Source organism: Pelophylax lessonae, assembly GCF_965119305.1.
Source record: "Pelophylax lessonae genome assembly, chromosome: 10".
Lineage (NCBI taxonomy): Eukaryota > Metazoa > Chordata > Amphibia > Anura > Ranidae > Pelophylax > Pelophylax lessonae.
The window spans coordinates 89,737,368-89,751,431 of record NC_138777.1 but is presented as its reverse complement, the minus strand read 5'-3'; the positions used below and the strand labels follow the sequence as shown (position 1 = coordinate 89,751,431).

At 41.5% G+C, this 14,064-nt stretch overlaps 1 protein-coding gene across 1 annotated transcript in view; it reads left to right on the top strand.

Moving 5' to 3' along the window:
* The first annotated feature begins 801 nt into the window (after positions 1 to 801).
* Positions 802 to 14,064, top strand: part of LOC309565831 (uncharacterized protein) — a 30,829-nt gene continuing 17,566 nt past the window's right edge. The window contains exon 1 of the mRNA XM_082270835.1: positions 802 to 1,141. Within this exon, the coding sequence (XP_082126961.1) occupies positions 1,031 to 1,141 (111 nt within the window). The 5' untranslated portion in view covers positions 802 to 1,030. The remainder of the gene's footprint in view (positions 1,142 to 14,064) is intronic.

Below are 14,064 nucleotides of genomic sequence, written 5' to 3'. Positions count from 1 at the left end.
TTGCAGAGGGTGTAGCCTCAACCGGAGGGTTAGTGTTCTAGATAGGGCAGGGACTTGTGCCTTGGCACCAACATCCAGCTAAGCACAGATCCCCCTCTTACAAGCATCCCCGTTCCTTTGTTTCGCACAGCTGCAGCTTATTGAGCCGATGGCCTGCTATCATGAAACAGTTTCCCACAGGTTCAGGCCAAACTGAAGTTTGGCGAAAACCTAAGCTCATCCCTAGTTTAGATGCTTTAATAAGTAGGAGTAAGGTGCAATCAGCACAAAGGGTTGGGGAGAAACTTGCCTGAATATTTGCAGCACAGAGTACCCCCTTTCATTTTGAGGGTCCTTGGGTGCCATACTGCCATGCTGCCCCTTGGAGAAAATAAATTAAAACTTTGATAAGTTTATAAGTAATAAAGTAAATAAAAAAAAACAACAACATGGTGCACATTTTGTAAATTTAATTGAAAAATAATAATGGGAGCCCTTAAAAATTAACTAATTTCTCTACTATTTCATATTATGCCTCGCTCTGTTTCCTTGGAACAGCCTGTACTTCTATCTTGTCTATCCCAGCGCACACAAAAGGAAAAAAAAAAAAAAAAAAAAGCTTTTGCACAGGATGAGCCTGGAAGACATCTTCTGGTATAATTATCTGACATCTGCTTACATACTGCCCTCTTCTTATTACTGCTAACCACCAACATCTTTCTAGATTCATCAATGTTCGTTTGTGGTAGGGGAGCATTTTCCATTATGTGCTAGCTGGCATCCCAAATTTACCTGGAAGAAGATGTGTTCATGTATCTAAAATTTAATGAGTAATCACACCAGGGTTCCTAATTTGGCAGCTGAAAGGTTAAGAGCCTCCTCCCTCCGTTATACAGACAGACCATTGTTAGACGTGTTTCATCTAGACCAGTGGTAAAGGTATCTTTGACTGTAACCTTCATAGAAGAATCCTAACTAATATATATATAAGATTGTACAACAGTACACAGGATCACATTGCACAAGACTTCCATGGACCTCTGGCTTTGAAATGGATCTGCACAACTTTACTAGAGCATGGATTTTACAATTGGTGTCACTGTTTTATGAACTGGCCATTGCTGAGAATACGGAGAGGACACAGCCCAGAAATCACACACAGGTAAGGACCAGCCTTCCTACCATCTACTTACAAAATTTGAAACCGGTGGATGATTTAACTCAACAACAGCTGATTAGCAGCAGTAATACCTACTTTTAAAGTGATAAAAAATGAAATTAATTTTAATTATGGCTAGTATGAGTACCCAAATCTGTCTTTTTATGAGCTCCCTCTAACACCTGCACAGCAGTACTTTTAGCCTTGGTTCACATATGTCCGGCTGCGGTTTCCAGTCCGGGGTCCAGTGCGTTTCTGTTCACTGGTTCAAGTGCAAATTTTGGCCTGAATTCGCATCTGAACCGGACCCAAAAAGGCACAGGATCCTTTATAAAACAGCACTGCGGCCGCCCCGGACATGTCTGAATCGCTTCTATTGAGAGTCCATAATATTCATATGTCGTGCAAATTGGATGCGATTTAAAACACATCCAATTAGCATAGATGTGAACCCAGACTTAGGTTTATTGTGCACAGGGTGTTTGTGTTGTCTTGTTAACATTTGTGAAGCTTTTCTGAAAGATTTGGAATGCAATGTTTGAATTTGATTGTATGGAGCAGTATTCATTTCATTTTATTCATTTTGCAATGCTTCACTTCTATTCTTATTGTACAAATCAACGGAAATATTACATGAAAGCCGGGTAAATGCATATTTTAAAGCAAACTATTTTTTCCTGTATGTAAAGAGCAGATACCACAGTATTCCTTAGGCTTCATGTACACGGACATTGAAAACCTCTCCTGAACGCTGGAACTTGACAGCTAGTACCCGACAGTTAAAAATGTTAGTTGTGCCGCATCTACATGCCGAGTTTGCATTTAGAAGCGTTTTTTAATTGTAAAATGGTCAGAAATGTATCCCCATTAAAAACACCTATAAACGAAACGCTTAGAAATGCGAGTTAGCGTGTTTACACGCTGTTACACAAGCATTTGGCGTTTCAAATGCCAATAAATTTTTGTCTGAACGCATTTTTTTTGTGCTTAAAAAAAAAAATTGCCACTAAACTCAACTGCCTCAAAATGACTTTAAACATTTAAGTGTATATGGACAGATAAGGTAACGGAGAAGAGTGCAGGGGCTGCTGAAAAATGCCCAACTGCTCCTAAATGTCTGTTTATCAGCAACAGTGTACATGAGGCCTAAGCCATAACTACCAAGAGACCACGTCATTTCCGTCTACTGAACCCGAGGCTTGGAACGCACATCCGGCAGTTGGCACACACGCTACTCCCAAGCGTGCACCGCGAGAGAGGAGGTTGCGGCTCCTATGCCAGACGGGCATACATTGGATTTTACTATTATGTGAGTACATGTCTTTTTCAATAATAAAGCTTTTAAAAAACAATACTACACTATCGGAGGCTCCTTCCCTTTTCTTCCACATACCCGGGTACTGCACTGGAGTTTAATATACTTATTGAGCTGACATCTGAATACCAACAAAGGAGAGAAATCGAGGTCTGGGGAGATCCTGATTGCCAGTGTGTGGGAGCGATCCCCTAAAAATCGACCCGCTGTTAACCCCTGTAGGGGTAAGGGAATCTGGTAAGCGCAGGATCCCAGGCTCAGGGGAACACTTTTCCTTCGGCCCACCCACTACACTTTGGGCTTAGAAAAAAAGAGCACCTTAACCACCATATACAGACTATACTTATTTAGGACTCTTTCTGGATCTGAAATCACCGAGATTGCACATGTGTTTGGATTTATTCATTTGATAATCTATATTGACACTTTTTTACCTTTTATACTGCCATTTTTGCACAGCTATTTATAAGAAGGGATTTTTTTCACCCTTGCACTTTTGCACACATTTATTCATTGGCAGTTATATATATATATATATATATATATATATATATATATATATATATATATATATATTAATTTCACTTATATTTATTAGGATTTTTATGATTATATCTATTGATTGTTATTTCATGGTTGCTAAGTTATTATTGGATATTATTTAATCGATATTTAATACTTATCACTTCACTCCTTATATTCACTATTGCACTTTCCTGCACATTGCACACATTGTATGTATTTGCTGATTTAATTTTAAAAGGCTTTTACTTTATGTTTGGATTTTGCACATAGACCTACTCTGATTTTACACAGTTTTGCCATTTGGTATATGATTTTAGTATGTTATATACAGGTCTGAATATAAATTATATTGCATAGACTTTTATATAAAACCCTACTCAGGAGTGTAGCAACCACAAATTGCATTCCCTAAACACCCCACTAGGCAGCGCCAATCACTTCCTTTCTTCTTTCCATAACTACCATGTGCTAGGGTTCACTGTTTTGCCCAAAAAAAAAAAAAAAAAAAAACCTGCAAGTCTCTTCCTTTGTGCATTGCCAGACTATTCAAATAAATGGACTGCTTTAAAATGCTTGCCTTAATCCAGATATGCTCCCCCCCTTCTATTTGCCTGAGCCCGATCTTGATCCAGCAATGTGCACAAGAACAGAGGCTCTCTCTCCTCATTGGGCTCGGAGCCATTGGCTCCTGCTGTTGTCAATCAGAGCCAGTGAGGAGGGGGTGGGGTAGAGCTACACTCTGTGTCTTATGGAGTTGGAGTGAGCAGGAATGAGTGTCTCTATAGCAAGTGGCTTGCTATGGGGGCATTTGGCAGAGGGGAGGAGCCAGGAGCGCCATTGGTGGGCCCGAGAAGAGGAGGATCAGGGCTATTCTGTGCAACACCATTGCACGGAGCGGGTAAGTAGAACATATTTGTTGTTTTTTTTTTGTTTTTTTTTAAAGTATCCTTTACAAGCACTTGAATGCGATGCACAGCATAACATGCATTATCATGCATTTGTTAACAAACGACAACACTGTAAATGGGGTGTATTAGGATTAGGTTAAAGGCTTTTTTTTTCTTTATTTTCATCTGGTGATTCTTTTAATAACACACTTTCTAGGATGACAACACTCATGACCTGCACTGTAAATATGGAGGGGGCAGCATTGTCACTGCCTTCGTGATTTGGATTACAAACACCTTCCCTTCCACTCATTTCCATTGAAAGGGGTGGTATCGCTTGGTAGCTCCCATAAGACAATCGGGAAAGATAATACATAACATTGTTTGAGATTTAAATTTTCTCCACAGGAAGATTCTTGAAATGATTAGCAGGTATTTTTCTGTACCTATGAATAAACCTATAAATATTCCCGCGCTTAGTGAAATAGGAACTGCTGCACCCAATTCACAATCTAGATACAAGTTGAGCATATAAAATTTAAACCAAAAATAGATAGACTGTTCCTTAATAATTCATAAATCTTCATAAATAACTCTTAAAGTGTTATTTATGAAGATTTACAAATTCTTCAAGGGACAGCACATTTTATTTTTTTGGTTTAAAACTTTCTGTACCTAAAGCTCAAAAAAAAAATAAAATAAAACAAATGCAGTCACAACATCAAAGGACTGGCAAGCTGCAGCATATACAGTTTGTGTTCATGGAGTTTATACTTTGCCTAAGGACTCATTTTTACTGTTAGATTAGGGGTTATATCAAGGTTAAAGCTGGACTAAACTCTCTCAGTCAACAGTAACTATATTTAATCCTTATGCTGTTAGGAGTAGTGAATAGATAGGAAGGTACAGTATATTATATTTTCTTGTTTTAAACTTTTTTTCTTTTCTACATTTTTTCATTTGCTTCCTGGTTTCTGGCCTAGGCCATAATGATGTCATACATCTCAGAAATTGTCATGGGCATTTTTTTTGGTGAGGCAGGCCACTTCTGAACTCAGAGTGTTTGATGACGTCACAAACAAAGGCTCTTCCCTACGTGTTTCGTTTCAACTGACATTTTCTGAGGCAAGATTTGATTTGGATTTCTCTTCTGTTTATTTACTTTCCATTTTGGCAATTGATAAAAACAAAAAACTATTAACACTTCTATTTCTGAAAGCATTCGTAATTTACAACATTTTTCACACTTGCCTAAAACTTTTACACAGTAGTTTAAATGCCTGCTAGGTAAACCCTCCATCATCTACCAAATACTGAAAAAAACTGATTATTTATTATTGCCTAAAACTTTTGCACAGTACTATGTATATTTTCTGTATATATACAGCGTGTATATACAGTACAGGGGGTAAAATATCTATTGAACATAAGTTCTGAACACGTCACCATTTTTCGAGGTAAATATATTTCTAAAGGTGCAATTGACATGGAATTTTCACCACGTGTCTATAGCAACCCATGCAACCCATACATACAAAGAAACCAAAACAAATACACTCAGAAATTAAGTTATGTATTACAAAATGGAATGACACAGGGAAAAAGTATTGAACACGCTAACTGACATTTACATAAAAATTTGATTGAGTAGGTTGGTGTGTTTGGAGGTTGCCATAGCCCTTGGTTTGTTTTTTTGATTGTAATCATGGGTATTGGGGATTTGATTTTTTCCTTTCCCTCCCATTTTGTGATGGATGTTTTGAATCAAACTTGGATGCTGATAATTTGGGGATCTTAGACCTGGAATTTCTGCTGAATGGTAGTCTTTTTGGATTAAATAAAGAAGGGGGTGAACCTTGCGCTACCAATAAGGTATAAGAAATTCAAAGTGGCAAAGAAGATGTGTGTAGTGGAACACCAGAAATAAGCCGCACATTCAGTAGTGTCACAACGTACTAAAACAAGTTATTCGCATAGGGAATAAGCACTCAATTTCTTGGGAATGGTGGACCACACAAAAAAATAAATAAGTATATAAATATGTGTTGGTAAAAACAGATGGTGATGCAACAAAGATAATAATGGTAATAACAAATGATGATGCAACAATGGTAATAAAAGCCAACAGATGAAAAAACACAGACTCTTAATAGAATGAGTGACGTGAGTAAAATAATAAGATAAAAGTGATCAGTGACCGATCATAAATAAATACTTGATGGTGAATAAAATATTCATAGAAGATAAAAGATGAATAAGGTGATCAGTGCTAGATGAATACACACTGATAACAGGCAACAAAGAAGTTGCTGAAGAGTGACAGTGATGCAACTGATGCTGGTCAGTGCATGTGAGAAAGTATTCAGTATGGTGAAAAAAGGTGCAAATAATGTGATAAGCACAATCACAAAAAGTGCTTGAGATGATAAATAACAATATATAATATAAGATATAATCAAAGACACGAAGTTCCATAAAAATAAGTGTAACAATATTGCAATATTAGCGTGCTGATATTTTCAAGTGAAAGTGGCAAAAGTCCATATATAATCCGGTGAACATAAAAAGATGATTCCAGTGACAGTCAGGTGCGATAGTATGTGAGCTAAAACATCCAACATTAAGTGCAATGGCCGCTCACCTCCATTAACACTCAAATGAGCGTTTTGGTGCAATCAATCACCATACAGGACCTCCAAATATCCTCCAACAGATAAAAGGCTTCTAGGTATGGATATATGGATCTCCACAATATAAACCCAAAGATTCCTTTTCTTTTACCAATGTCCTCATTCAAGTAGATAAAACATCATTTCCTGGGACACTCGCTCATCAAAGACAAGAGGGAGCTCTCATAGTGTAGTAAATCAGGGTAATTTTAATAATAAAGTGCAGAAGACTTACATTTAAAACTGGGCAGATGCGTGTGGAAGACAAACACAAAACCGCCGATGCGGTGTACTCCGATGCTTCCGGTCTCGGCCGTAGACCGGAAGTGACGTCACCACGGCTTCTCCCGATGCGTTGCATCACAAACACACATGACTTTTTCAAGGGTTAAAAGTATATATACATATATACATATAAGGTGTATATATATATATATATATAATGTTTAAGGGTTCTGAATAATTGTCTAACAAAAAATACTGATTTTAAACTTGTCAGAAAAAGGACAATCAGCAATTGGTTAAGAAGTAAGCTATATTGTGTTATGAATAATTCTGAGCTAAAGGTAAATTTAAGGTAAGAGGTAGGTAAGTTTAGGGTGATGATAAGCATTTGGGATGGGTAATAACTGGGAAGGCATGGGTAAATATACCTAAATCAAACCTTGCTTTGCCCATGTATGGAGGAGCAAAAGGCCATCTGAAGGCCAAAATGGCAAAAGGCTACAGAAAGCAGTGTTCGATCTGGGGAAATAAAAATCAAAAGTTAGCAGCTACAAATCCTGTAGCTGCTCACTTTTAATATATAGTCACTTAACTGTTCAGGGAGCCAGCGATGTCCACACCCCAGCCGATTTTCGGATCAGCTGCCGCCGCTAATCATTGTAGGGGAAGCCAGCAGTGAAGCCTTCACAGCCGGTGACCTACTGCACCTGATTGGTGTTCTTGGCAAGTTGGAGTTTTCGGCAGAAAAACGGCACCACGGCCTGTCTCCCGGAAGTGGGGAAGGGTACCCCCCCCCAAAAGGTGCCAGGAAGCACATCAGCGGAGGTTCCACTTTTGGGTGGAACTCCGCTTTAATGCTGACCCCACCAACTGCTTATATTTGCCTTCCCTTTGCTTCCCCATCTTGTCCTGGGGCAAGGAGAAGATTTCTTATAGATTCTACAGGGGACTCCATGTAATTGTGCTCTTTGCATGAGTATAAGCGCCAAGCACCATCACTAACACATCAGAGGAAGGGGACTGAGTTTCACTCTCCCCTTTGTGGAAGTAAGTCACTTTATTTCCTCAGGTGAGGGAAATGGTGGGGATCAAAGAGAAGGCTGTTATCTGCAACTGTGTGGGCCAACAATAAAGTAAGACCACTGCTTTGCCCTACACAGGGGAAAGAGAGGTCCACTATAACGTCACATTTCCCTACATACAAATTTCTTGTGTTGGACTGCCGATGCTGTAAAATTAAAGTCCTGAGTGGAAACTATGCACTGAATCTGTCTAATTGATAATGAGAAATGTTCCCTCTTTCTTTGCTCCACTCTTAATAAATCAGCCCAAAAGCAAACAAACTGAACCCTGGATAATCCATTGCTGGCAACTTCTAACTCAGCAACATCAACAATTATTCCTACATAGCTAATACACAAAGATTCTGCACCACCATAATTAACAGTGCTTGTAGTGGATCCGGTGTGTTTTAACTGCTGCTTGTCCAGTATCTCACAAAAGTGAGTACACCCCTCACATTTTTGTAAATATTTAATTATATCTTTTCATGTGACAACACTGAAGAAATTACACTTTGCTACAATGTAAAGTAAGTATACTCCTAAGTAAAATTGGGCCCAATTAGCCATTTTCCCTCCCAGGTGTCATGTGAATCGTTACAGGGTCTCTGGGGTGAATGGGGAGCAGGTGTGTTTAATTTGATGTTATCACTCTCACTCTCTCATACTGGTCACTGGAAGTTCAACATGGCACCTCATGGCAAAGAATTGTTGCTCTACATAAAGATAGCCTAGGCTATAAGAAGATTGTCAAGACCCTGAAACTGAGCTGCAGCACGGTGACCAAGACCATACAGCGGTTTAACAGGACAGGTTCCACTCAGAACAGGCCTTGCCATGGTCGACCAAAGAAGTTGAGTGCATGTACTCGGCGTCATATCCAGAGGTTATCTTTGGAAAATAGAGTGTTGCCAGCATTACTGCAGAGGTTGAAGGGGTGGGGGGGTCAGCCTTTCAGTGCTCAGACCATACACCGTACACTGCATCAAATTGGTCATCCCAGAAGGAAGCCTCTTCTAAAGATGATGCACAAGAAAGCCCACAAACAGTTTGCTGAAGACAAGCAGACTAAGGACATGGATTACTGGAACCATTTCCTGTGGTCTGATTGGCTCAGATGGTGTCAAGCGTGTGTGGTGGCAACCAGGTGAGGAGTACAAAGACAAGTGTGTCTTGCCTACAGTCAAGCATGGTGGTGGGAGTGTCATGGTCTGGAGCTGCATGAGTGTTGCTGGCACTGGGGAGCCATAGTTCATTGAGGGAACGATGATTGCCAGCATGTACTGTGACATACTGAAGCAGAGCATGATCCCCTTCTGGGGAATACTGGGCCGCAGGGCCGTATTCCAACATAACGACTCAAAACACACCTCCAAGATGACCACTGCCTTGCTAAAGAAGCTGAGGGTAAAGGTAATGGACTGGCCAAGCATGTCTCCAGACCTAAACCCTATTGAGCATCTGTGGGGCATCCTCAAATGAAAGGTGGAGGAGCGCAAGGTCTCAAACATCCACCAGCTCCGTGATTTCATAATGGAGGAGTGGAAGAGGACTCCAGTGGCAACCTGTGAAGCTCTGGTGAACTCCATGCCCAAGAGGGTTAAGGCAGTGCTGGTAAATGATGGCCACACTTTGGGCCCAATTTGGACCTATTGACTTAGGGGTGTACTCACTTTTGTTGCCAGCGGTTTAGACATTAATGGCTGTGTGTTGAGTTATTTTGAGGGGATAGGTATTCTCAGGGTACTTACATACTACAGTAGATGCATTGTGCATGTAGCACAGATGTTTGCAAGTTAGCATGTGTGGGAACTGCATACTGAACACAAATTCATACAGTCAGGAGCACAGTCAGCACCAAAACTAGGTCTGTGCAGTCATTTCATGGGCACAGGAACATGTAAAAATAAATATTTACAGTGAAAAAATGTAGACATAGTTCAGAAATATATTGTGACTTTAGCCAAAACTTTTTTTTTAGGTGTGGATAAAATGTGAAAGGGTTATAACCTTTGCAAGGTTTTTATTGCTTTATTGAAGAAAGAGAGGATGCTTAAAGTGATTCTAAATCGAATTGTTTTTCTTTAAAATAACAAACGTGTAATACCTGCTCTATGCATTAGTTTTACACAGAGCATCCCCAATTCTCCTCCTCTGGGGTCCCCTGCCCGTGCTCCTGGCTCCTTCCCCTACCACTTGCTATGGTGGCACTCATGTGGGTTTGCTCCTTAGCCTTGCGGTCTGTGTTTATTGACACAGACAGCAGGACTCGGCTCCGCCCCCTACCCCCTTGTCACTGGCTGTGATTGACAGCAGCAGGAGCCAATGGTTGCTGTCTCTGAGCCATTAAGGAGGGAGGGAGCAGACAAAGCCTGGTAAGTAAGTATAAGGAGTGGCTGGGGGAAGAGGGTGGACTGGATGCAGAAGTTTTTTTTACCTTTAAGGCATAGAATTCCTTAGGGTAAAAAAAAAATTCTGCCTTTAGAACCTCTATAAGGAGGAGCCCCCCTCCTAAAAAATTAGATCGGCAGCTTCAAATATTGTAGCTGCTGACTTTAAATATTAGGGCACTTACCTATCCAGGCATCCACTGCTGTCCTCGCCCATTCTTCAATCGGCTTTTGGATGCTAGCGCCTTTTGGCTTCACAGCCAGTTACCTAGTGTGCTTGCGCTAAGCGTGCTGCGCTTTGAGAAAGGGCCGCCGATTTCTGGGCCCTGTGAAATGTCCCTTAAGGCTGTGGGGGAAGGAAGGGGGGGGGGCGAAATTCAGGCTCAGTTTACTTTGGCTAAATGAGCTGGAATTGGGAGCAGGTACCTGTCAAAACCAGGTACCTGCTCCTCCCAAAAGGTGCCAAATGTGGCAGCGGAGTGGGGGAAGAGGCAGACAAGCGAAGATTCCCCTTTTGGGTAGAGCTCCGCTTTAAGGATATTATCTTGTCTGTATTACTGTGTTAAAGTATTGGCATTGTTGGAAATAATCAGGTTACCTGGCACCATATGAGACACACCACATAGTGGCAAAAAAGAGTCCCCAAAATATTCTAATGTAACTGTGTGCCTTGGAAACTAATGTAACTGTGTGCCTTGGAAACCATAATTCACTGACCATATCCCTGTTTTTAAAACCCCACGTTTCTGTGCAGTAGAGCAAGGGTCCCCAGCCCCCGGGCGGCAGAACGGTGCCAGTCCATTGCCTGTTAACCACTTTAAGAGGGGAAGGATTTGTCCCCTTAATGACCAGGCCCTATTTTGCAATTCAGCACTGCGTTACTTTAACGGACGATTGCGCGGTCGTGTGACGCTGTACCCAAATAAAATTGACGTCCTTTTTTTTCCCACAAATAGAGCTTTCTTTTGGTGGTATTTGATCACCTATGCGATTTTTATATTTTTTGCGCTATAAACAAAAAAAGAGCAACATGTTTGAAAAAAAAACAATATTTTTCACATTTTGCTATATGACATTCTCAAAAAAAAATTTAAAAATCAAAATTTTTTAACATTTTAGGCCAATTTGTTTTCTGCTACTTATTTTTGGTAAAAAAAAATTGCAATAAGTGTATTTTGCGCAAAAGTTAACGCGTCTACTAACTACGGGAAAGATTTATGTCATTTTTATTGTTTTTTTTTCTTTTACTAGTAATGGCGGCAATCTGCGATTTTTTTTTTGAGGGACTGCGACACTGCGGTGGACAGATTGGACCGCTAACTGACATTTTTGACACTTTTGGGGGGGGGGGGCCAGTGACATTACTACAGTAATCAGTGCTAAAAATATGCACTGTTACTGTAATAGAGACACTGGCAGGGAAGGGGTTAACAGTATAGGTGATCAAGGGGTTAAATGTATGGGGGTTGGGCTTCTGAAATGATCACAGAGACATGTGATCCTATATAGCAGGATCACATGAGCTCTGTGATCATCCCAGGGAGAAGGACAATCGGCTGTGTTTACAACAGCCGACCGTCCTCTCTCAACAGGGAGCGATCACGGGTGTCAGGCGGCAATTGGAGCCTTCCCCGCTGATGATCGGGGGCGGGAGCGTGCCGTCGGTGGCTCGTGCTCTCCCCCTAGCTCCTCCCAGGCGAGCGATGTAGATCTACGTAGTTTTGCCTGTACGAGCCAGCCTGCCGCAGTAAATATACAGGAGGTGGTCGGCAACTGGTTAAAGACCAGACTACACAGCAGAAGGTGAGCTGCTACCGTGGTCAGCACAGGCCTGACGCAGACCGCTGTTGCTGCTCACCTCCTGCTGTGCAGTCTTGCCCGTGTGTCCTCTCCCGGCTCCTCTGCCCGCGCACCCACCCACCCGAAGATGTTATCCTGTCAGCAGGGCAGGGGGCGGGAGGAGCTAGGATGGAGAGCTCTTTCCACCCCTTGCCCTGCTGATAAGATGATATTGTCAGCTGGGCGGCTGGAGGAGCCGGGAGAGGACACATGGCCTGAAATAAGCCTCTGCCCTGCTACAAGTGGGAGTCCTGTGCAGGGGAGGCAGAGCTTGGAATGGGGAAGTGTGATGTTAGAGAAGAAAGAGTGGGGGACAGGGGGGGCACTGGGATGGAGGAGGCTGTGATTGCTAGGGGCACTGTAATAAAAAGGGGGCTGCACTGTAATTACATTGCCCCCTTTAGAATGCAGTCTCCTTTATATCGCAGTACCCCCTTTACATCACACCCTCCCCCCCCCCCTTTACATTACAGCACCCCCTTTACAGAGTAGTAGTATCAAGTGCACTATGTCTTCTGTGATGTGATCATTCTTTAATAAAATAATTGGACGTCAGTGATGATCCATGGTGTGCTGGCAAATATGTACATTTTACCCTTTCAACAGCAGTCCCCATTACATTAATCAAGTATAAGTGGTGGTGCAAGCAGGGGATGCATTTAAAATAATGCAGTGTCCATAGAACAGTCTTTAAGACCGCCAGTTCTGTCCAAAAAATGGATGGAGCACAGTCTCTGAACTCAGGGCCAGCCTGGAAGGGTGTGGAAGCAATCTCCAAACATGCAGGAAAACAAAGAGAGCAGGCGCCTCTAAGTATAAACCATGAATAATTTAACAGTAAAAAGAAACAATAAAAACTCACATAAAGATTGTGAAAACAGGCGAGCATGCCGGTGATGCACACACAGAAGACGCTGCGGCTCAGCCTGTGGTCCAGAACTCGGCTCCACCACCTCACATCCCCTATACAGCCTGCTGTTCAGGACAGCACCACGAGTGGCATCACACAACCCAGAAGGCAGCCCTAAGCAGACTCTGACCACAGGAGATCTTCATGTGCCTGTTTTCATAATCTTTGTTAGTTTTTATTGTTTTTTTTACTATTAAATTATTCACAGATTATACTCAGAGGCGCCTGTTCTCTTTGTTTTCCTGCTCGTTACTTTAATGTAACGGGGACTGCACTGTAAAGTGGAAGTGTAATGTAAAAGGGGGCTGTGATGTGAAGGGGGCTGAGGACAGACTCTGTGAATATCTCATCCCCCGACCTGTCCACCAAAATTGGCTGCCATGAAACCGGTCCCTGGTGCTTAAAAGGTTCGGGATCGCTGCAGAAGGGTACCTTTGCTTTGTTGGCTATGGATGATGGGGTCATAAGCTATCAATGTTTATGGACCTTAGCATTTGTTTTAAAAGAGGCTTTTAGTACCCCCAAGCATTTCTGCCTCCATCCAGTCTTATTGGCTCAAGACCAGTTCATACATACTATTTACATGCAGCTTCTGATTGATGTCTGTGAACAACTATGCAGGTTGATTTTCATTCATAAGTTTTGCTTTTAAAAGGAATCAGAGTTGAGTTTAATTTTGAATAGGAAATACACTGTACATTTCAGCAGCACATACGGCATTTCACATAGAAGGGTGAACCCAGCATTTTATAGAGAATATTGAAATATTTTATTATATAAGGGATCATACCAGCTCAAATTTTGTTATCAATTTTAGTGGAAATTCGTTAAACTACCAGTCTGTTTTGGGCCCATGGGAACAAGCCAACCAGAGTATTCAGGGGAAACTTTGCCAAACACTGGGTGTCCTTTTCAATCTCCATGCAGATCACACCTCTGTTAAAAACTGAGGCGATAGCTCTAAAGGAGACTGCCGTCTTCTTGCCTCCAACAATCTGATAACATTTCTAGTTGACCTTTCTCATAGAACGTGAATATATTTTGTTGGCTTTGCTGGATTCAGCCATGGAAATCCTGACGTCAGAATATTTGTCTTAGCAGAGTC